General features: G+C 40.9%; 1 protein-coding gene and 1 long non-coding RNA gene across 2 annotated transcripts; one reads left to right on the top strand and one right to left on the bottom strand.

Annotated features, from left to right (window-relative positions):
* The first annotated feature begins 5640 nt into the window (after positions 1-5640).
* LOC131227176 (NAC domain-containing protein 68-like) lies at positions 5641-7496 on the top strand. The gene is made up of 3 exons (XM_058222921.1): positions 5641-6244; positions 6367-6650; positions 6759-7496. Exons 1-3 carry the CDS (start codon positions 6067-6069, stop codon positions 7203-7205), a joined length of 909 nt encoding a protein of 302 aa, XP_058078904.1. The 5' UTR covers positions 5641-6066; the 3' UTR covers positions 7206-7496.
* A 330-nt stretch (positions 7497-7826) lies between these two features.
* LOC131227177 (uncharacterized) lies at positions 7827-23716 on the bottom strand. Its single transcript, XR_009162088.1, has 2 exons — positions 23309-23716; positions 7827-8240 (listed from the first exon to the last, which is right to left on the bottom strand). It is a non-coding gene; the product is annotated as an uncharacterized LOC131227177 (long non-coding RNA).
* Between the last annotated feature and the right edge of the window lie 633 nt (positions 23717-24349).

The raw sequence follows: 24349 nt of genomic DNA, 5'->3' as shown, positions 1-24349 counted from the left end.
CCTGATTTTCCGTAAAATCTCGATTACATCAATCCATGTTTGATGTCATCAAAGGTTCAGTCGAACATCCATCAATGGAATCGGAAAAAGTGCCCAGATAGGTTAGCGACCAACTGAAGAAAATCTGAAAAATCTCAATGGGATCGAGCACTGTTCGATGCCATCGAAGGTAATATCGAACAGACTGTCAATGACATCGACGGACCCTGAATCTAACTTGATTTAAGACATCAAAAACCACGTAACATTCATTTGATGGATGGTTAGAATCATCCTGTCACTATGATCAATGGGCCATGCTCCATTGTCATTGCAGCACAACAGAAACACCTGAAGTTGGGTCTTGGCCCAATCGCCAATAGGGACACTAACATTCATTTGATGGATGGTTAGAATCGTCCTGTCACTATGATTGATCTATGGGCCATGCTCCATTCTCATTGGAGAATAATAGGAACACCTGAAGCTGAGTCATGGAAAGCTGCTGATATAAACTTTGTTTGAAGTTGGAATCAGTTTTCCATGGAAGATGCCAAGAAAGAATGAAATACCCACGTGGTCAAAATCAATGAATCGAACAGGACAGCTAATGCTACGGCAGCCATCGATCCATTGCATCCTCTGTATTTATAAAAAGCGAAAAAAAAAAAAAAAAAAAAAAACTTTCATACTCTGGAAGAGTGCAATGGTTGATATGCAGGTAGTAACAGGTGTACACATGGCCCAAATTATTTTGCGGATCATAAATTCATAATTAACTAATTTAGTTGTCTACCTAGTCGATAGATCTCCATTTAATGTACACTTTGAAATGAATAAAATATCTAATGGTCTGAATTAATCAAACTAGATTCCACATATCAGAGATTTGGATTATTCGAATAAATATATTTTTTCTGCAGACCTCTTATTTATAGAGGTTCCTGTAATTTGGACGGCTTAATTAGGCTTAATGCATTCCACAAGTACAATTTCTAAGCACCTGAGTATCAACCAATCATACTTCCAGAGTATATGAAAAAAGTCTCCCCTTATAAAATATATACTTAGACTGGTCCATAATTTGCATGAACCGTCAATAGTTTGAGCACGGCGCACAAAAGGTTGAAAAGGGAGCGCGGATTCAGTCAAGTCGGGACCTGACCGTTGTGACGGTAGGGTCCACCTTGATGTATGTGTTGAATATCCTCACTGCCCATCCATTTTTCCAGGTTATTTTAGGACTTGGGCTAAAAATTAAAGTAGATCCAAATCCTCAGGCGGACCACACCATAGGAAACAGTGGAGATTAAATGCCCATCATTAAAAACAACCTAAGGCCCACCGTGATTTTTATTTTCCATCCAACCTGTTGATAAGGTCACACAAATCTGGATGAAGGGAAAAACAAAAATAACAGCCTGATCTAAAACTTTTATGGCCCACAAGAAGTTTTTAATGGTCAATCACTGTTTCCTGTGGTGTGGTCCACCTGAGACTGGATGCTTCAGTTTTGGTCCTAGGTCCTTAAAATAAAATAAAATAAAAGCTGGAAAACAGATGGCGGTGTGGATGTACAACAAAGTGGGCCCACGGTCACTGCCTGACAGAATATGAATCTTTCGACTCTTAAAAAAAAAAAGGAAAAAGGGAATGCGGATAAAGATGTGGCGGCGTCTGCTGTACAAGTCAATCTGGATTAACATAACTAATCCACGTCTGTTTATGGAAACAAAGGAATTCTGGGACCATAGTTTCGGAGGCTTTTTGTGGGTGGGTCTAATCTAAGCCGTTCAATATATATTTTTTGACTTTATTTCAAATATCTTGCATTGTCCAAGTTTCTCCATCATACGAACTAATTATAAGTAGAGATGCCCATGGGTCGGCTTTGGACTGCGTCTGACCCACAACCCATTACCCTTTGACCCAACCCAACTCACCTAAAATTCATCAACCCAAACCCAACATTGTAAATGGGTCAGACGATTAACCTGACCCAACTCACCCCAATCAAACCAACGTTTAAGAATGGAACAGGACACTGTGGCTAATGGCTATGTACAACTTAGCTCAGACAGTTGATATACATTTATTAAAAAAAAACAAAAATTCATCCATACTGTTTCTTCTATATTTTGTTTGGAGTTCTAGGACTGGATGTGTCAGGTTGTCTAGCTTAACCAATTGATCACCTATATGGGTGGGTCAAGTCGGGTAGGGTTTAAGTTTTAACCCAAGCCCAACCCATTTGCTTAAATTGGTCATATTTCTAGACCAAGCCCATACCAACCGCCTGAACCAATGTCAAAAACAGGTTGAGCCAATAGACCTATGGGTCAACCCTACTCATTGCCATCCCTTAATTGTGAGAGCAAAAATGTCCCAAACCTATATGTCTTCTATATATAGTAGTGATTTGCATGTTTTGTCCACCAACCAACCAGTTTGGATGATACTTTCAGTTAGGTTTTAAAAGTATGGTCCGAATGCATTTTACAATACCTACAAATATCCACCTGATGCAGGGCGCCACTGGACAATACGGCCCGGCCTCACCCACGCCGATGTAGCCCTTACCATGGGGCCCACCTAATGTATGTATTCTATATCCATCTATTTTCCCGTATCATTTTAGGGCATGAGCCTAAACATGAAGCAGGTTCAATTCTCAGGTGAATGATATCATAGAAAACAGTGGTGATTGTCTATTAATGAGCCACAAAAGTTTTGGATCAAGCTGATATTTGTTTTTTTAAAAAATAAAAATAAAAAAATTTACTTTTTACTTTTACCTTAATTAACAACGCAAAAACAATACCGTCCGCTCTAGGAAGTTTTTAATGGTAGGGCATTCAATCACCACTATTTCTTATATTGTGGTCCACATGAGAATTGGATCTTCTTCATCTTTGGGCTCATGCCCTAAAATGATCTAGAAAAATGGATGGGCAGCCTGGATATAGAATAAGTACAACAAGGTGGGTCCCATGTAAGGGCCGCACCTAATCTACTCCTATTTGGATGGTGAACATTAGGACAGGTGAAAACCGATTTTTAAACCGTGAATTCCCTTTAATATTTCGGGGGTCAAGCTGCAAGTTGAGAGGTTCCACATTTGTTGAATTCGGGCAAGCCCCCATATCCCCTGTGGCAGGTGCTGTGGGGCCCACACTGTGATGTTTATGTTTTATGTATTATCCACACCGTAAATCTGTTTTACCAGCTCATTTTAGGGCATTAGCCTGAATAATGAAGCAGATCCAAAGCTCAAGTGGACCACACTACAGGAAACAATGGTGGTCATTGAACATCCATTATTAAAAACCTTTTGGAGACCACGGAAGTTTTGAATCAAGCTGATATTTGTGTTTTCACTTCATTTGGGTCAGTGTGACTTTATAAACAGGTTGGATAACGAATGAACATCATGGTGGGTCCTAGTAACGTTTCAACGGTGGGTGTCAATATCCCCACAGTTTCCTGTAGTGTGGTCCACTTGAGCTTTGAATCTGTTTCACTTTTGGACTCAAGCCCTAAAATGAGGTGGCAAAATGGAGATATAAAACAAATAAATATAAAGGTGGGAAGCAGAGAGTGGGCAGGGTCACCAGGGAATCCGCTTCCTCAATTCGGTAAATATGCGCATCACCACTTTCTTTTAGATTCCAAATGCTTTTCTAACTATTAACTAATTCAAATCAAAAGCCATTTCACAGCCAACACCCTTGACTGAGTCCACTAAATTCTGATGAGTCAGACGACCGAGTTTTGAAGCCAAAAAGTAACGACTTCTTGGCCGTTGCTCTTCCTAGCATCAATGCATCATCATCTTTTCTTTTTTCTTTTTCTTTTTTTAATAACTCCATCTTATCTTTTTAGAGTGGCTAAAACACAACGACGTGGCAAACTAACAACCTATGGTCGCACGTGGATTGACTACTTACCGCTACTGGCCCATGCTATGTGGGCCCCACCATGATGTATGTGTTTTATCCACGCCGTCCATCCATTTTTCTAGCTCATTTTCGAGCATTAGCCCAAAAATGAGGTAGATCCAAATCTCAGGTGGACCACACGACAGGAAACATTATCGTTTGAATGCCCACCATTGAAAACATCTTGTGGCCCACAAAAGTTTGGTATCAATCTGATATTTGTGTTTTCGCTTCATCTAGGTCTGTGTGACCTAATCAACAGGTTGGATGGAAAATACACATTACAGTGGGCCCTAGGAAGTTTTTAATGATGAGCGGTCAATCATCATTGTTTTTCTGTTGTGTGATCCACCTGAGATTTAGATCTGCCTCTTTAGGCCCATCCCTAAAATGAACTGAAAAAAATGGTGAACGGTGTGGATAAAACATATACATCATGATGGGGCCCACGAGTCCACAACCCTACGGGCGGCGTCAGAATGCAACCCGCGTCTCCTACAGCTGTTTTTTTTTTCTTGTCGGTACGAAGAATGGAATTCCGCGAGTGAGATCGACATGCGGCAGGTTACCCCACGCATGCCAAGTTGGCAATATGTGAGAGATCCAGACCATTTGCCAGGTGGGTCTTACTGGAAATATGCTGTTTCCCAAGAATCATGTTATTCCACTGATCAGGTGGGATTAGCATACTACGGATATCAACGGTCGAATACAACTTTATGTCATCTGATATGTAGACCATTCGTTTCTTTGGGACAGGGCATCTTCCAAGTTGTCCCTACTTAATCAATAGCCCGGATATCGCACACGTGTACCATGCTGGTATGTGTGCAGCGAGCGAGTAAGCGAGCGACGCCTCCTTCCCCATCTCAAACGCGCTAGGGCTCCGGTGGCGGTAACAGCAGCTTTCAGCACCAGGGAAAAAGAATCATGGGAAGTTCAGAAGGAACGGAATCCGCTACACTACTTGTAGGAAGCGTGTGCAACACTCGAGCTCCATGAGGCCATCGTGAATTGTGTGTGATATCCACTCCGTTCATCAGTTGAAACACCTCACGTCCACCGCACATGACAAAAATAAGCTTGATCCAAACTTCAGATGAGCCAGAACAAGGAAACAATGATCCTATCACGCCTAAAACCTCTAAATCCAGTTGGAGAGGCCCACCTGAGTCTTGGATCACGGAAAATTTTGGAAGGTCTCTTCATCCTGGTGAGGCTCACCTAATGAACGGGTTGGATTCCATATAAAAAAGAAAATGGGGGCGGCCCATGGGAAGGTTTCTGTGGTGGGCGTCCCCATCTCAGTGTTCTATGTCATCTGGCCCACCTGAGTTTTGAACGGGCGTGATTTATGGGATCATGTTCTAACATGAGGTACCGCAACTGATGGAGAGAGTGGATGACCCACAAACATCAGACGGTGGGCCCACAGCTGTTATGTTGCACACTCTGCCTAAAGACAGGATTAGGGTCCAAGGAGAAAAACGTGGGCTGTGACGGCAAGCTGTCAGGAAGCTGATGTAATCGGCATACAAACGTTAGAAAGGTGATGAGACGGCAACCTCCAGGTTCAATGGACACGTGTTTTATTCACACGAATGCCTTCTCGTGAGTATCTATCTCTATCAATATGAATGAGCGAGAGCCGCTCCCCATATAATAATTAAAAAAAAAAAAAGAAAGATGAAGAAGAAAGACAGAGAGAAAGGGAGATGTATCAGATATTACTGATAATAAAATAATAATAAAAATTTCTAATACTTAATGGGAAACGCCAAAAGCCATGCTCTGAATGTCTCATTGGTGGACCGTTGAATGTCGACCTTCTCTTGGCCTTTTGACAACCCCAACATACATACAGGAGACATGGCCCCACCCCCACAACCAAATGGGAGGTGTGGGCACCACCTTTCCCTCTCAAATCATAATACATAGATATTAATTAATTTTTATATATATATGCATGCATGCATTCCTCTAATTCTCACGTTTCCCATCTCCTAAACACCCATAACATTCCACCAGAGAGAAGGGGAGAGAAAAAAAAAAAAGAAAAAGAAGAGGGGGAGAGATTCCTAGTTGGTTGCTCCAACTAAAACAATCAAAACAAGGATCAGATCTATCCATACCCTTTTTCTTGAATAGAATGGAGAGGAAAAGAGATGCAGAAGCTGAACTAAACCTGCCACCTGGATTCCGATTCCACCCGACCGATGAGGAGCTCGTTGTTCATTATCTCTGCCGCAGAGTCATGCACCAGCCTCTCCCTGTTCCCATCATTGCCGAAGTAGATCTCTACAAATATGATCCTTGGCAACTTCCTGGTACTATTTTCATCTCTCTTTTCTATAATAACCCAACAAATTACTTGGATTTGATCTTCAAATTTCTAACGTGTAATCACCTGTTTTTGATTTGAAAACAATAACAATGATGACGACAACAGAGAAGGCTTTGTTCGGACAGAAAGAGTGGTACTTCTTCACGCCAAGAGATCGCAAGTATCCCAACGGTTCCAGGCCCAACAGGGCAGCAGGAACCGGATACTGGAAAGCTACAGGTGCTGATAAACCTATCAGACCAGCAGGAAGCAGCAAGCATGTGGGCATAAAGAAGGCTTTGGTTTTCTATGCTGGGAAAGCACCCAAGGGAATCAAGACTAATTGGATCATGCACGAGTATCGTCTCATGGATCCAAACTGCCCGAATAACAGGAAAGGCAGCTTAAGGGTAGGCTACAACATCCAAGAAACTTCTTTTGCTTATTTCTTCCTCTACTACAACAACTACTACTACTAAAAATTTAATTGGACTCATTGAGAAATCTTTTTGTTGCAGCTAGACGATTGGGTTCTCTGCCGGATTTACAACAAGAAGAATAGCTATGAGAGAATAGTGCAGCAAAACGAAGAAACATCCCTCGAAGAGACTATGGATTCCTTTGAGGCTATCGAAGACATTGGATCAGCCAGAACTCCAGAATCGGATGTTGATAACAACTCATTTTTAGAGCTGGATAATCTTGGTAGGACCAAAGGCTACACATCTCAAGGTCCAAATGGGGTGCAAGCAGTAAGAATAGACATGATGGGCACTTTCCAGAAAGGGGAGTGTCTGAAAGAAGATAATGAATGGTTTATGAACTTGAATCTAGATGATTTGCAGAACTCTCTTGCAACACATGGGGGGACATCGATGCAGGATTTGACATACCAGGATTTCCTCTTCTCAGGCCTTCGCTCTCCACAGTTTAAGACTTGCCAGAACCAGATGTTACCCTTTTGAAACTTAGTATCAGCTACTTGTGTACAGTGTAGAAGAAACCAAGGAAAAAAAAACCTGTAACTTCCTCCAACATTATATCAGATTCTTTTGTTTTTTCTACCTAGAAACAGATGGATCTGGAAAAAAAAAAGAAGCAGGACAGTGGTAGCAGTGTTAGTTGATCCTAGTTCCATTCGCACCCATTGGAATGGATGTTGTACATATATAGCTTTGTAGCAATCTATAACTTCATTTGTTTTGAGAGATCTGCTCCGTATGGGATTCAGTTGATTTGTCTGTTCTTTCAGTTTTCATGCTCTTCTATATGACAGGAAGCAGCAGTTTGGCTATGAGGAATTACTGGAACAAGATGCATCCTGATCGTATATGATTCAAACTGATGGAAGATACTCAGCTTTCTCACTGATTGTCAGCTAGTATGTAATCGAGCGACATGCACTTAAAAAAGATGATTTAATGATCTAACAAGTCTTCTGGAATTACCTCTTAAAAAAGATGATTTAATGCTCTAACAAGTCTTCAGGAATTACCTCTCCTGAACGTGAGCATGCATACTTAAAGAAACATCAAACTCATTTCCTTGATAAAGTAAAGAAAATAATGATATAGCTGAGGCCCACATCAAGTTAAGGGTGTGTGATCCCTTCTCTGACAAATGACGATTTCATTCATTTTAGTAACTGACAAGTGCAGCTTCACCATGATCCTTTCTACTCTCTTGGTGTCAAAAGTTAAAAAAATCGCAGGAATTCGACTTCCGAAATTGAGACCCAGATCAAGTTAAGAGTGTAACTCAGGTTTTCTTTTGACTAATTGGAAACTAGAAATATCAGCTAATAGTATGTGCATTATGAGTTTAAACTCACCGAATACTGAACAAACTCTCAAGTGAATTCGGTCCAGTTTCCAGTCTTCAGGCATTGATTCGATCCACCGAGATCCCGGATTTCTCTGGGAAGCTTCATCCACAAGCTCTAAGACCATTGATGTCTTACAATGATTACCTAAGACTGGTATGAGACGTTGGAGAGAGTTCTGGTTCATGAAAAGTGAAGTTAAAGAGGCAAGCTGTTATAAGGTTGCACAGAGTGAATAATGAGATGAAGATGGAAGTCAAAAGAAAATACCTCCTACTGAATTACGAGAAACCATATTGAATGAATTGTTTCTACTTTCCTACGAACAACAATTGATGAATACGCATAGAAGCATCACAAATTGTCAATCGAAAGCAAGATTACCGAATGTGGTCAGCAAGCTGTATCAAATTATTGGACAGGGCTAAAAAGGATATCTAGAAGCAAGTCTTGGATGTGAGATTGACTAGTGTGGAGAAAGCTTCCCAAATGGCCTTAAATATCCTAGCAGGTCAAGCATGTGAGATCACTTGTTCCCAGGGAAATCAGATGTTCCAAGTGATCCACGCAGGGAAATCACACTTAGTTTCCTGAAACATCACTGAAATATATTAGTAATGTCTTGTTACTCAGGGTGGCAATGGGTTGGGTTGCCTGCGGATCAACTGGCCTGATTTACTTTAGAGGCGGGTTTGGGCTAATAAGAATGCGTCAGGCTCAGGCTAGAAAATGTGGCTCATTTAAGTAAAGGAGTCAGGTTCATGTTGAACACTATCTGCCCCGACTTGACTTTGCCGCATAGACCCAAACCCAAACGAAACAACAGAATATAAGTATAGATACATGCATATTATGTATGTATACATGCATCCATTAACTGGTCCATGTTGGCCATATCTTTAGCCCCATAATTCCGTTCTTAAACCCAAGTTGGATTGTGTGGGGTAGAGTCAGGTCAGTCAAACCTGAACCAAAAACGATTACATGGGTCAGTTCGGGCTTATGCTTAATGAATTTGAGTGGGTTAGGCTGAGCTACAGACAGTGTTTTAAGTAGTGGTAGCGTGTTGTGTAGCGTTTAACCTTCTGTAGCAGGTAGCATAAGCTACGTGATACTTCTATTTTAATTTAAAAATAGAAAAAATACGATAAATAGTAACAAAAAAATAACAAATATAAAAAAAAATACCTAAAAGGTGATTCATTTTTTCAAGTATAAGCATGTTCAAACAAGTTATTAATTATCATCTATCAAAAGCCCATCAACATATATAAGACTTCCGGCCAATCAGCCTATTGGGTAGCCTGCATAAGATCCTCGCAAAATTACTAGCATCATGATTTCGGGCAGCAATTTCTGAAGTTATTTCCAAATCACAAGGTGCTTTTGTTATTGGCCAACAGATAGCGGACAACTCCCTAATAGCTAATGAATGTGTTGATGCTTGCATTAGAAGAGACTCTAAAGGGGTAGTTTGTAAGCTGGATATAGAGAAAGCTTTTGATCATGTAGATTGGGGATTCCTCGATTACATGCTACATCGTATTGGATGCGGGGTGAAATGGAGAGCGTGGATTCAAACTTGCGTAAAGTCAGCAAAATTTTCAGTGCTTGTGAAAGGATTCCCGAATGGTTACTTTAGTTCATCAAGAGGTTTGCAGCAAGGCGACCCGTTATCGCCTTGTCTCTTTGTGGTAGTTATGGAGGCTCTAAGTAGACTGATCATCAAAGGTGAGGAGTTTCCCAAGGCTAGAAGGTATTGCGGCAGATACAAATGTGAAAGTGGCTAGATGCTTCTCTATTATTGGAGGGAGGTTGTGTCCCCCCAAAAGAAACATGGAAGAAGTAGAGATAGCAGAATTTTTGGAGATGTTGCGCTTGCTTAGCAGTTTTCGTCCATTGCTTTGGGAAAGAGATTCCTTGAGATGGTTAGCAGATAAACCTGGGTCTTTCTCGGTGAAATCTTTCTATATTAAAATTTTTGGTACAACATCGACCCCATTGATCGCTCATACCGCTTTTTTGGAGTTATGGCGCTCCACCCAAGGTGGCAACCTTAGCTTGGTTGGTGGGTAAAAACAAGATTCCCAGTATAGACAACTTGAAAAAGAGAAAAAATGACTGTCCCAAGCATGTGCCTCTTATGCCTCTGGACCGAGGAATCAATGAACCATCTCTTCATACACTGTCCTTTTTCGAGGAAGATATGGGAGTTTTTTCCTCAACAAGATCAGGATTCAACGGGTCGTGCCGGTATCCATTGACTCAATGCTAATGTCACGGCATGAAGGTGGGATAGGGAAGGCAGGGAAGAAGATTTGGCATTTATGTCTATTAGTGGGATTGTGGTCAATCTAGTGGGAAAGGAATTGGTGATGCTTCAGGAACAGGTCTAGTAGCATTTTGGAGGTTTGCAACCTTGCGGTTGCCCTGGTTCGGGATTGAGTGGCTGACCCCTCAGCTTTGTCTTAGTTCTTTTCTACTTGGGCTTTGTATATAGCTTTTCTTTCCTTTTTCTTTCTTTTCTTTTTGTATTTTTTCGACTTTAGCATTTTAAATAAAATTATTGCTTCTCATATATAAAGTTATAAACCAAATTAAATAATTATCACATCAACAACTTTCTAAACAAACCACCTTAATTAATAATGTCTAATTGAAACCATAAATCACAACTCACAAGTATGAAAAATAAATAAAAATCCCACAGGTTAGGAATATCAAGTACAATACAGATGTCATCAATATAAAGAGGGGTTTTTTAAAAGCCTCTTTTGAAACCTTTTTAAAAAAAAAAAAAAAAACTTTTAAGTTTAGTTTTAAAGGTTTTTTAGCATGTGAGTTTCACTCCAACTTTAGCAAAGGATCACCACCGTTTTAAGTGAAAGTAAACAAAGAATTTTTTGATTTAAATTTTACATTTTAAATTTTTGGATAATATGAATTTTACACCATTTTTAACAAACAGAACTTCAATAAAATAAAATAAACAATGTAGCGTACGCTAGAAATGTTGCACGCTATGTAGCCATAGTGTACGCTATGACCCCTGTAGTGTAATCTATAGGGGATTTATGCTATTTAGCTACGCTATGCAACATAGTGTATGCTGCCGCTACTGCTACACTACGAGCGCTATTTGAAACACAACGTATGCTACGACCCCTGTAGCGTACGCTACATGGGATTTATGCTATTTAGCTACGCAAGTGTATGCTACCGCTACTGATATGCTATAAGTGCTATTTGAAACACTGGCTACGGGGCAATGGGACTAGGTTGGGTTCACTTCACATTAGGGCTGTTCACGAGTCGAGCTAGCTTAAAAAACTCACTTGACTCAGCTCGACTCAAGCCGATTCAAGCCAAGCCAAGCTAATTATTTGAAGCTCGAGTTGAGTTCAAGCCAAGTTTGACCAGGGGGCATTTCAACTCGAAGCTCGACTCGATTAATAAATATATTAAATATTATATTTATATATATAAAAGTTTTAAGTTTAAACTTAAAATTTTAAAAAAAAAAACAAAAAAAAAAGAGCCTAGAGTCTCTACCCGAACGCACGCACCCACTTTCCCTTTCCCTTTCCCTTTCTTCTCTTTCTCTACCCACTACGAGCCGCCCGCCCACCCGCCCGAACCACCACCACCAGTTTTCATTTCAACTCCGCAATAGTATGATTTCAATCTCTTGAGATCTACTTCTTGGGTGAGAAACCCAAGAAATCCGAGATGGGTTCTTCTCAAATTTGTTAGAGCTTCAAGGAAATCCAATGATCTGATTGGCTAGAGCTCTTTACTTGGATTTCTGATCTGTGTTCTGCTCTGTTTCTTTTCTAGTACTTGGATTTCTGCCGGTGGAAGAAGATCAAGAACAGATCGGTTCTTACAGGTTTCCTCATCCGATTCGAAGCTTTATTTGGTTTTTTCATCGGGTTTTGCTTTGATTCTCTTAAGATTTTTGAATTTTTCATCAATGGAGGAAGATCAAGAATAGAATCCATTACGCTCTCACCCAACAAGCTCGAGCTCGACTCGAGGTAAACTCGACTCGACTCGAACCACTAGCTCGACTCGAACTCGACTCGACAGCTTTGGCAAACAAGCCAAGCTTCAATGTTGCGCTCGAGGCCAAGCTCGAACTCGAGTACATCATGGACAAGCCGAGCCAGGCTTGGCCCACCTCGACTCTACTCGGCTCGATGCCCACCTCTACTTCACATCAGAATTCTTGGCACATTTTGTGGGTTATAGGTTGGGTGACAGGGTAATGGATCTAGGTTGAGTTCACAACAGAATTCTTGGCCCATTTAGTAAAGGGGATGGCCCTTTTTCTTCTTCCTTTCTTTCTACTGTACCATCCCAGGAATTTGTTGATACCCCCCACCCAAATGGCATGGCAAATGACACCACTATTCCAGTGAATAATGGTGTTTACTTACCTTCTCAATGGGAGAGCAGAATGAGGATTGGGTACGGAATGATGTAGTTCTTATGAAAGTGAGTCAAATAGTTGGGAAGCTGATGGCTCTATGAATGAGAGTGGAACATGACGATACACAGAAAAGTATACTTCCATACACAAGGGTCAAAGAACGATCCTGAAATTGATGAAGGATATTGAGATGTAGAAGAAACCAGAACCTGAATCCACATTCCATGCCCTTACCATGCGCCAGTTTGGCTAATAATGATCATGATACCATTCACATTGATAGGCTTGAGAGAGAGGGACAACAGTGGACAAGTGGATCAATAGTTGGATCAGTGGATGTTGGTATTATCTACATATCAATTATGCCTAGAAGATCAAGATGAATGGTTTCAGATTTGGGAAGAAATCAAAGGACCAACAGTGGAATTGGTTCACCAAAAGGGATAAGAAAGACACAGTGGATGCTAGCAAAAGTATACCAATGTGACTGTTAGGCCTACATGATCACCTCACACTGAAGCCACAGGGAACATTATGCAGAGGGGTCATGGATGAAAGGCTGAACTCGAGGTCCAATTCCTTCAAGCCAGGGAGAATTGACGCCTACTATCACCAGCGCACATGCACAAGACCAAGATGGACCTCATGATATATCACAAACTGGATCACATTTACTGCAAGGACAGATAGGTGACTTCTAAGGATGTGGCAGATGAATGGTGTGGGCCTCACAGTTAGCTGAACGAATTGATCTGTTTGATCTATGGGCTATATGGTTCAATTTTGAAGAGAAGTTCAAGCATAGGGATTGTTTCTCAATTGAATAAATGGAATGAATGCAAAGTTATGGTCTTTATAGACTTCTCAAGTGTACATTGTGAGATTCTGCAGATCTTGTCAAGCTTATCTAGAGATATCCAGAAAATCTTCTCAATCGTATCTAAAAGATCAACATTGATTCTAAGAATACACTCATAGCAGTGTTAACAGAATTGTGTAGTTCACAATACGAATTGTATGGTTCATATAGTCTCATATGGGTGTATTATTTGAAATGTACACCCAAATTGCAAATCTTAAATAATCGTATGGTTATTGTACTCTTATTGAATCGTACAATAATCATATTGAATCATATGAATCCTACAATAATTGTAGACTACATAAATGGGCCCAAAATTTACTTAAAAAATAATTTATTTATTTTTAATTATTTACTCAATTTATTTTTATTATTTTATTATTTTTTGAAAGTGATATTTTATTGAAAGAAAGAAAGCAACAACGGGAAGACAAAAACAGCAAACCAAAAACATAAACACTCCTAAAATAGCTACAGCAGAAGCAAAAGCAGAAAAAAGGAGAAAAAAAAAAAAAAAAGAGAGAGGAAAAAACCTAAAAGAAACTGAAGATCTAGAAAACTAAGGATACAACAACAACTAGTGGCACCATTGGTGAAAGAAAACCCCCGACCGAAGGAGCCCAGTCCCTCACAAAACTGAATAATACTCAAATTTTCTTCTTTTCGCTATTTTGCCTATAAAACATGAAAAAGGCACTCCCCTCATACGAGAGAGAGATGGTGATTTTGATATTCAAAAACCCGATCTAAAGAAATCAATATATCCTTCTTCTTTTCTAAGGAAGTACGAATGAATTTGATTGAAAATTGCTTGACAAAGTCAAGAAGAAGAATACAAACAGCAAAAAGGATTACACTTCCAATAGAGAACAAATTGTTGGGGATTTGCTCTGCGGAATCACACAGATCTAGATCTAGGATAGCAATTCAATAGTAACAAGCAATCACAGAAGAACACAAAGTTTTAACGTGGAAAACCCTTGTAGGAAAAAACCACGGCACAAAGCGACAAAAATCCACTATGAAAAGAAAGTTATAAGAGAGAGGACTTACCCGATTCAAACAACCTTGAATCTTACCCTTGCTACACCCTTTGATAACCCTAGAACCCCTTTAGAAAGCTTTAGAATAATTTCCCATCCCCTCTAGAAAAAACCCTAGGGATCCCTATTTATAGTTTAGGCAACTTCCTTTCACAGCTTGCGAAAGACCGACTCAAATTTCCGCAGTTCGCATCAGATTCAGAAACGAATCTGCGTAACTATGACGAGTCGAGCTGAGGCTACAACTGGTCGTAGGACCCCTACGACCGGTCGAGCAATCCCTACGATCGGTCGTGAATCCCGAACACCAAAGAAGAGAGCTTCCTGGACTTTGAGTCGAGCGGGCTACGACCGGTCGAGACGCCCCCTACGACCGGTCGTAGGCGATGAAGACTTTCTGACAACACAGATTACATTCATATCTTCCTGAAGGCGCCTTGTAGCAACTACGTCTCTTTTCACCCTCCTCATGAATTGATCTGGAGATTTAGACTTGTTGTCGAAACACCGAGCATTTGCGTTCAGCCCAACGATTCCAAAAGCCAACCACACAGCTAGCCTTTCTCTCGCCAAAAGAACGCCATGCCAGGCCCAAAGGAGTTGAGGAACTGATTGTGGCATGGTCCAATTTATATCAAATAGATTAAAGATATGGATCCAAAGCTAACTAGCGAATGGGCAATGGATTTGAAGATGATCTACCGATTCCACGCTGCTCATGCATAGAAGACAAATGTTTGGTAGAATCATACGATCCACTTCCTACCCGCTAGCCAAGTGAAGGAAGAAATTGGAAGGGAGAGATGTTTTCAGATGAGATTTGCAAACGCTAGATCATATTGTAGAAAGATTTTACTGAAAAAGAGCCAGAGACTGATGCCACAGAGTCGCTCAGACGTGGAGAGGGGTAAAGTAGCTGAAGGCCTTGTAGTAGACTAGCGTAATCTTCGCACTCAATATATCCTTCTTATTCACTCAATGAATCAAATACTATTTTTTCTAACATGATTCTACACTCAAGAAAGGTACAAAAGAACAAAATTATTAAAGGATCAAAACCTGTTTGCTTGTTGTATGTTTTTTAAGGCAAAAAATTTTAAAAGACAATAAAAGAGATTTTTTTTTTTTTTTTGAAAGGTAACAATACCAGGGATTGAACCCTAGATCACTCACACACACTAAACTGTCTCTACCAACTCATCTAACAAGTGGGAAACCCCAATTACTTACATTTTCAGATGTTTCTGATATTTTTTAAGATATCTAAAAAAATCTTATGATTTACAATCTGATTTTTGATTCAATACAATTCAACCCCAATTACGATTTGTGGTACGCTAACGATTTTGACAACATTATAGTATACAAGCTACAAAGATTTCCCACATTTGAATCACGCCACAATTTTTCAACATACACCACCATTTCTTAACATATTTGCCAAACAACTTTTAGTTTGAGTGCTTTTTTATTGATTAAGTAGAGTATTACTATCACTTGAGTTAGGAAAGTATTAATACATGGTGAGTACTTGTTGCTTAAGTTACTGGGTCTTTTATTATGAGAAGGTTTTGTCCACAGAAAGTCTGTATGTATGAAATGTATGAGCTCTTTTAAAGGACAATTGATGAAAAACAAAATTATTCATTTATGTTCCTGTAATTGAACTAACATTGGAGAGATTCTACAGTGAGTGGTGGTGAGTTTGTGACGGGGACATCACACGCACACGCACGCCCCCTACGCGCGTACGCAAGGAGGAGGAGGACCCCACTGTCGATCTGGATCAATGACGACGTTCAGGAAGGACCTCTTAGCTAGATGACTACGTTTTGGTCCCTTTGGAGTGGACCCGATCGTCATGTGAATCTCACCATGGGTTCTCATGATCGTGGCCCACTATTCTAAACGATTTAGTACTTTGAGTTTTGGTTATTTTTTTTATTAGGAACATCATGAACGATTTAGATTACTTTGATTAGTTGTTATTTGTGGTTACTTCATCTCTAAGTAATAGGTTGCGCACATGGCGCGAGTATTGAGGTATAGGGTTTTATTATAAATAGACATCCCTTGTAGGTTTTTTTTTCTCATGGAAGATTGAATAAAAATAAAATTTCCGCATTTTCCTGTTCCTTTCTGAGTTGTGAAAGCCTAATTGGGTGCGAAGCGCTCCCTTTTTCAAAGGGCTAACAACCGTGGTGCGAAGCCACACCCATCCCGATTTGCCCCCATCTCCTACCATCAATATCCACCATCTCCTACGACCAACCAATCATCAAATCCATCATCCTTTCGCAGCGATTCTCCCCCTACAGCAGAATTTCGGAATCTGGCCCTACAGGGGGGCTGAAACTTCGACGGAGCACCGTGTTCAAACCGATCATCCGTTTGGCCTGAAACTTGGAGGGAAGGTGGCCCACCCCTGGCCGACCAGGGCCAAGCCGACCTTTTTCTGATTCGTGGGCCCCACAAGCGTGCGGGCCACCACCGGCGCACTTGCGTCAGGCGGGTTTGCTGTCCACACATGCAGAATCAGTTCCAGGTTCTCTTTTTCCTCTCCTTCACTTCTCTCTCACCTGATTTCCCTAACCCTAACCTTAGATTGTCCTAAATCCCCATTCCCATGCCCTTTTTAAACCATAGGGTTCCCCAAATTGAAATCCATGAATCCCTTGGATTAGAGAAATATTTATGTGCATGTGTGGATGAATTTACTCTCCTTTGAGTATTGTTTGGTCTATAATTTTTATTGATCCAGCCCTAACATGTGTAGGCTTGAACCCGCATAGATTCCCCTTGATTGAGCACTTGACTTTGTGGAATGTGGAATTTTGTGTGATTGTTTCTAATTTAGTATGATCCTAAGCCTGAATTTTTTTTGCATATCATGTTTAATTTCCATGTCCTGCATCAAATTTGGTATCGGAGCTTAGGTTTTTCATAGGAATTGCATTGCATGTTTAGGGTTTGCTCTACATGCGTTTATTTTGCATTAAATTTCACTATATAGGGCTGTTTGACCCATCATTCACAACATAGATTGCTAAATTTTCTATTATCAGAAATTCCCCAATTTTCATTGCTGAATTTTTTGTTAACAAACTGTTTGGACAGTTATGTTGCTGGAATTTTAGGAGCGTTGCGTAGTTTCCCTCATATAGAGTCCTATAGGAGCATTTAATCACATTTAGACGCATATAATTGCATTAGAGGACCTTTGAGTTGAGTGGGTAGTTGTATGCCCACACGTAGTGGTTGCGGTTTTGGGTTGCACCCTACACTAAACATGGAGCAATTACAAGAGTCAATGGACAACATAACCCGACAGTTTGAGTCTTTGGGTAGGCGCTTGGAACAACGAATTGACCAACACTGGGATCAGCTTAATGTGCGCGTTACCCAACTAGAGACCTCCACCTAGGCAAACCCCGTCATTGGAGAAGATGCCCAATCTCAGGCAGGTGGTCAGGAGGATAGACAAAGGAATGGGGGTGGCCAAAGAAACAGACATGGGCGCGCACCCGTGCACCCACCCCGCGAGGGGCATCATGATCATTATGACCCAGATGCTCCTCAAGGGAGTTAGAGTAGATGCCCATTCGTTTGATGGTCACTTGAACCCTAAAGCTTTTCTAGGTTGATTGGCGAATATGGACCACTATTTTGAGTGGTATGATATGTCGGATGCTCGTCGGGTCCGATTCGCCAAGATAAAGCTTGTAGGCCAAGCAAAGAGGTTTTGGGCTACTGTCGATCGAAAGAAAGAGAGGACGATGTAGCCCCCAATAGTCCATTGGAGAAATGAAAGAAACTCGTAAGGAGAAGTGCCTCCCTTTCTCTTATCACTTACGGTTGATTGAGGAATGATAATCTCTTCGACAAGGTTCCATGAGTGTGGTAGAATACGTTGAGAAGTTTGAAGAGTACTTGACCCATTGTGAAGTTGATGAGGATCCCGTACTCACTCTTGCTCGATTTAAAACAGGCCTCGGTTTTAACATTAGGAGAGAGTTGCTCGCCAAGGGTATAGACACTCTTGAACAAATATATCAAGTAGTGTTGGAGGTCGAGCAATACCTCAAAACATCAGTGGGAAGGCAGTTTGATTTTCACGATTCTAGTACTAAGGCCAACCCTTCTACGGCTAAGCCTAGCACTAGATACCAAGACAAACCTTCCAACAGTTCTTGGTCCAGGCCCAAGGATGATAAGGGTAGAGAGGTTGTCGGGTCTAGCTCATGCAGAAGCGAGGCAACTAGGTGTTTTAGGTGTCAGGGGTTTGGTCAATTTTTCCACCAGTGTGGCACGAGAGAGGGCACCAAGGTATCCTTATTGATGGGCAAGTAGAAGTAGTGCACCCAGAAAATGACAATGAGAAGGAAGAATATGAACCAGTAGAGGCCCCTAGTGATGAAGAAGAGGGAGCGCGAGAGTTTGCGACACTTGCAGTTGTGCGTCGCGCCTTTATACAAGCAGATAATACTGATGATTGATGCCATTGTGTTGTTCCTATTTAGTTTGGGTCATATAAAGCCACAATTTGGTGTGATGTTGTTCCTAGGAAGCCTATCGATCTTGTCCCTATGTCACTATCCCATAGGCCATTAGAGTCTACAGAGTCCTTTGCACATCGCATTCATTCATTGCATCAAGAAATCAGGCAGAAAATCACAACTAGTAATGAACATTACACACTTTCTGCAGACCAATATAATCGTTTCAAGGAACTCAATGAAAGGGACTCTGTAATGGTCCGCATCAGGCCAGACTAGCATTCTCAAGGAGTCTTTCGTAAAATACATGCGAGTAGATCTCAATGTGTATGTGGTAGATCTTCCACCCTCCATGAGAATTAGTTCCACATTCAATGTGGAGGATCTGGTTGCATTTCAGGGGGCCACTGATGCATTATCCAGCCTTTCGCCTAACCACCTTGATTCCCCAAACTTTTTCCTTGATCCATGGTCATTTCCCAACCCATTTTCTCAGCCTCTACCTCTCATACTTACCCATCCAGACCCATCTTCCCAGCTTCTACCTCCCATACATATCCTTCCCACACCCAAAGAGAAGATAGAGGATATCCTAGACCATCAAATAGTATCGATGACGGACGACGGATTTCAAAAGTTCCTGGTTAAGTGGAAGTTACGCTCAGCTTCAGACAGTACGTGGCTCACTGAGGAGGAGCTTCAGAGACTTGATCCTGACATCTTAGAGCGGTTTAGGAGTTTTTTTTCGCCGATGGCGAAATCTTCGCAGCCGGGGAGAGTTGACAGGGACATTATGTGCACACGCACACCCTCCTATGCACGTATGCAAGGAGGATGATCCCACCGTCGATCTGGATCAATGACGATGTCCAGGGAGGACCTCCTAGTTAGAGGACTGCGTTTTAGTCCCTTAGAGTGGACCCGATCGTCGTGTGAATCCCACCATGGGTTCTCATGATCATGGCCCACTATTCTAAATGATCTAGTACTTTGAGTTTTATTTGTTTTTGTTATTAGGAACATCATGGATGGTTTAGATTGCTTTAATTAGTTGTTATTTGTGGTTACTTCATCTTTAAGTAATAAGTTGCGCACATGGCGCGAGTTTTGGGGTATATGGTTTTATTATAAATAGACACCCCTTGTAGGTCTTTTTTCTCATGGAAGATTGAATAAAATTTCTGCATTTTCCTGCTCCTTTCTAAGCTGTGAAAGCCTAATTAGGTGCGAAGCCTTCCCTTCTTTGAAGGGCTAACTACCGTGGTGCAAAGCCACACCCATCCCGATTCGCCCCCATCTCCTACCATCAATATCCACCATCTCCTACGACCAACCAATCATCAAATCCATCATCCTTTCGCAGTGATTCTCAATCTAGCCCTATTGGGGGGCTAAAACTTCAGCGGAGCACCATGTTCAAACCGATCATCCGTTTGGTTTGAAACTTGGAGGGAAGGTGGCCCACCCCTGGCCAACTAGGGCCAGCTGACCTTTTTCTAATTCGTGGGCCCCACACATGTGTGGGCCACCACCAGCGCACATGTGTCAGGCGGGTTTGTTGTCCACACATGTGGAATCAGTTCCAGGTTCTCTCTTTCCTCTCCTTCACTCCTCTCTCACCTAATTTCTCTAACCCTAACCCTAGATTGTCCTAAATCCCTATTTCCATGCCCTTTTTAAGCCCTAGGATTCCCTGAATTGAAATCCGTGAATCCCTTGGATTGGGGAAATATTTCTGTGCATGTGTGGATGAATTTACTCTCCTTTGAGTATTGTTTGGTCTATAATTTTTATTGATCCAGCCCTAACATGTGTAAGCCTGGACCTGCATAGATTCTCCTTGATTAAGTGCTTGACTTTATGTGGGATGTGCAATTTTGTGTGATTGTTTCTAATTTAGTATGATCTTAAGCATGAATTTTTTATTTTTTTTTTACATATCATGTTTAATTTTCATGTCCTGCATCAGTCTGCACCTAGTGACCTGGTAACCTGTTCTCGAGTGATTCCAGTCCAATTTGCAGCTCATGAGTTTTGTTTTCTATACTTTGCTATATCAGACAAGATTGAGTTCTCTACTTCCCGAATCAAAATTCCTAAACTAGTGTCAATTTGCTGAAAATCTTTGTCTATACATTGCACACTATCAACTAATTGGGTGAACTACAACAATAGCTAAATTTGCTATTTTATGTTCTGTAGGCAACAGCTACTCCAAATATAATGATTGGAGAGAGAACACACAGTCCTATACCTGATATGAGTGTTCTAGAATTAAGTTTCTACGTAACTTATCTTCTGTAGTTTTCAGTTTCTGTTACATATATTGTATTTGATGTGGTAGTATGATAGTTATATCCAGACTATTTGTACCATGAGTGAAAACATGTATAAGCTTTTGGTGGAAATATATCATGTAGCCATTGGGTAAGCTTGTTTCCAGGGTGGTATTCCATTTCTTACTGCAATAAGTTGGGTTTTGATGCACAACAAAAATACAGAAATCAACATGTACAAATGGTGGAATCGCCCACATAGCAATTGACATGTTGAGAATTGATCATATGAGAATATATTTCCACATGAAAAAACACAAACTCATTGGTCATGGCCTTCTTTCTCTGAGCTTGCTTACTTCTATTAAAAAGAAACTATTCCTGTCAGGTCTTCCTCCATATTCACTTGACCGAAATCTGAAGGCGTAGTCACTTGAGAAGAAGGCATGAATGAACCGAAATCTGGTCCTTTGACCTCAACTGAAATCTGGCATGAATGAACCACCTCAATCTGCTCTCCTTCCCAAATACGCTAAATTGTAGGTTTGCGACTCCTCTTCGAAACCTTCCACCTAACATCAGCCCCTGAATAGTCTCGTCAGCCAAGACCACACAATTAGCAAACAACATACAAGAAGGAACCTTTTTTTTTTCCAAATAGAAGCAGTTTCTTCTTCTTCTTCTTCTTCTTCTTCTTCTTTTTTCTTCTTCTTTGACATGCATGTAAAAGTCCCCAATTTAGCACGGCATAACCCAATTAATGCCGAATAACTTGAGGAATTTCCACCAGATATCCAAGGAAACGGGACAATGCAGAAATAAATTATCAACCATTTTAGCATCCCTTAGGCATAGAATGTAGCCGTTGTAAATAATCATCTTCTTAATCCTCAAGTGGTCTATTCTGAGCACCTTATTCTTGCCAACCAACCAAGCAAAATCAATAATGCAGGTGGGACTCAAGCACTTCCAAAGACAAAACAGATTTCAGAGTGTCCAAAGTTGAAAATTGCCCACATTGTCAATCCTCCTTAACAAGCATGTCTGAATCCCAAACAACTAGAATCCCTCCAAAGCACCCACCACATCCAGGAGAGATCCAGTTACAGCTCCCACCGCCCTAGACAGACTAGATTAGGCATTTGTTCCAATCCTGCGTTTTTATTTCCTGAAACAATAGTAGCTCAACCCTATGGATCTTACAAGAATTTTATAGGACTCCTGGTTGGACAACCCAACTCTCAGGCATACCGGGAAAGCACCAAATTTGGAATGCCTTTATCTGCCCCTGAGACCACCCAATGCCATGCCTCCCCAACCAACTAGCCTGTTAATAAATAAATAAGACAATGAAAAAAGAAAAGAAAAGAAAAAATCTAATCTCCTCCACTGTTCCCTTGCCTCCCTTATATCCTCGTAATGGGACCTGATTGAGGACTCCTTAACCAAGGGGCAAAGGGAGAAGTAATTCTCGGCTCTGAGGCCTAACAATGTGTGACACCAGTAGTGGGATTTTGAGATTCTTTGGGTTTGGATAATTTGTAAACAATTAGTGGGTACGATTACATGTTAACGCATTGGATAGGATTGAAGCGATTGACAAGTTTGACTATGGCAGCGCAGGAATTACCAAAGAAGCATTTGATTTATTTCCTTGTTTTAGAAAAGACAAAATCTGTGAGTGAGGATACCCTCTTTTAAGGTTTAGTCATTATTAAATAGTTGGTTTTGAATGTTGTTTTCCCCACAGTGATTGGAGACCTGCAATTCCCTCTCCAGACGACGGAATTGGGCTTTGGGAAGTGTTAAGAAACAAACCAATATGGCAAAAAAAAAAAAAAAAAAGGGTCTTTCAATATGAAATAAGATATAGGGTTTTTGGTACATTCATTCATTTACAGTGAATCAAACATATGATATGCTTTCGTCAATTGGCAGCTTTTTGGGGAACGTTACTAATAGACGCAGCATTTCTTCTCTTTTTCATGGATGCTTCCACTAGACAGACAGAAAGATTTCATATTTGATTGAAAGCAAGCGTAGTTCTGCTTCTACTAGACAGATAGAGAGAGATTTTCATATTGATTGAAAGCAACTGTAGATGAAGAAGGGCATTTGAATTAATACCAATACCAACCTTCAAAGAAGCTTGTACTTTATATTACAATATTAATATAATAGGAGAAGGAAAATTGCTGCAGTGAGAGAGAGCGAGAGAGAGGATAGGTATGCTTCCGAATCCCGATAGAAACTAGACATTGAAGACGACGATAATCGTGAGCGGGCGGGGCTAGGGCTGGATCAGTGTTTGGCCCTCGCCTGGTGAGCCCCAGCCCCGGCGGACGCAGTTTGGCTGATGAACCCAACACCAGCCAAATAGCTGGTGTCAAAGCGGAGATCCAAAGCTCAAGTGGACCACACCATAGGAAAACAATGGAGATTCAATGCTTACGGTGGAAAACTTATTGGGCCCATGGCAATCTGTATTTGACGTCCAACCTGTCCGACCAAGGGAAAACAAAAATATCAATTTGATCCAAAACTTCTTGGCCCCCAACGGTAAGAGTTCAATCCACCCCTTGATCCAAAATACCATGATGTATGTGTTATATCCACATCGTCTATCATTTTAGGGTATGAGTCCAAAAATGAGGTAGCTTCAAAGATCAACACAGAGAGGAGCGGGGACAATGATGACCACCATTGAACCTTTCTAGGGCCTGCTATAATATTTACTTGTCATGGAACGTGTTCCTATGGTCACAAGATGAAAGGAGAAAACAAATATCAGCTTTCCAAAACTTCTGTAGCTTTTAATAAGTTTTCAATGGTAGACACCCAATCTTTATGTCCTCTTGTAATGGGGTCAACTTGCGCTCTGGATCTGCCTTATTATTTGGCCCATGCCCTAAAATGATCTCACAAAGTTGATGGATGGTGTGGTGGATATAACACATACATCATGATGGGCCTAAAGAACTTAGAGACGTTAACACACTCTTAACCTCAATGGTGTGTCACCATCACGCAATCAGCTTCCCTAATTTCCATTCAAATAATGGACCCAGCCTAAAGTAACCTCTTAAATTTTTATTTTTTATTTTTTTTTTAAAAAAGGGTTAAGCCTATTCATGTCACTCTCTCCATGGTCAACAACCAATAAGCACTAACATTACAT

Source organism: Magnolia sinica, chromosome 15, assembly GCF_029962835.1.
Source record: "Magnolia sinica isolate HGM2019 chromosome 15, MsV1, whole genome shotgun sequence".
NCBI lineage: Eukaryota > Viridiplantae > Streptophyta > Magnoliopsida > Magnoliales > Magnoliaceae > Magnolia > Magnolia sinica.
Note: the sequence above shows the minus strand (reverse complement) of the source record. Positions and strands in the feature narration are given on the sequence as shown.

Coding starts and splice junctions, on each gene's coding strand:
- LOC131227176 (XM_058222921.1), top strand. CDS start 6,067: ATGGAGAGGAAAAGAGATGCAGAAGCTGAACTAAACCTGCCACCTGGA. Junction 6,245..6,366: donor TGATCCTTGGCAACTTCCTG/GTACTATTTTCA, acceptor TGACGACAACAG/AGAAGGCTTTGTTCGGACAG. Junction 6,651..6,758: donor ACAGGAAAGGCAGCTTAAGG/GTAGGCTACAAC, acceptor TTTTTGTTGCAG/CTAGACGATTGGGTTCTCTG.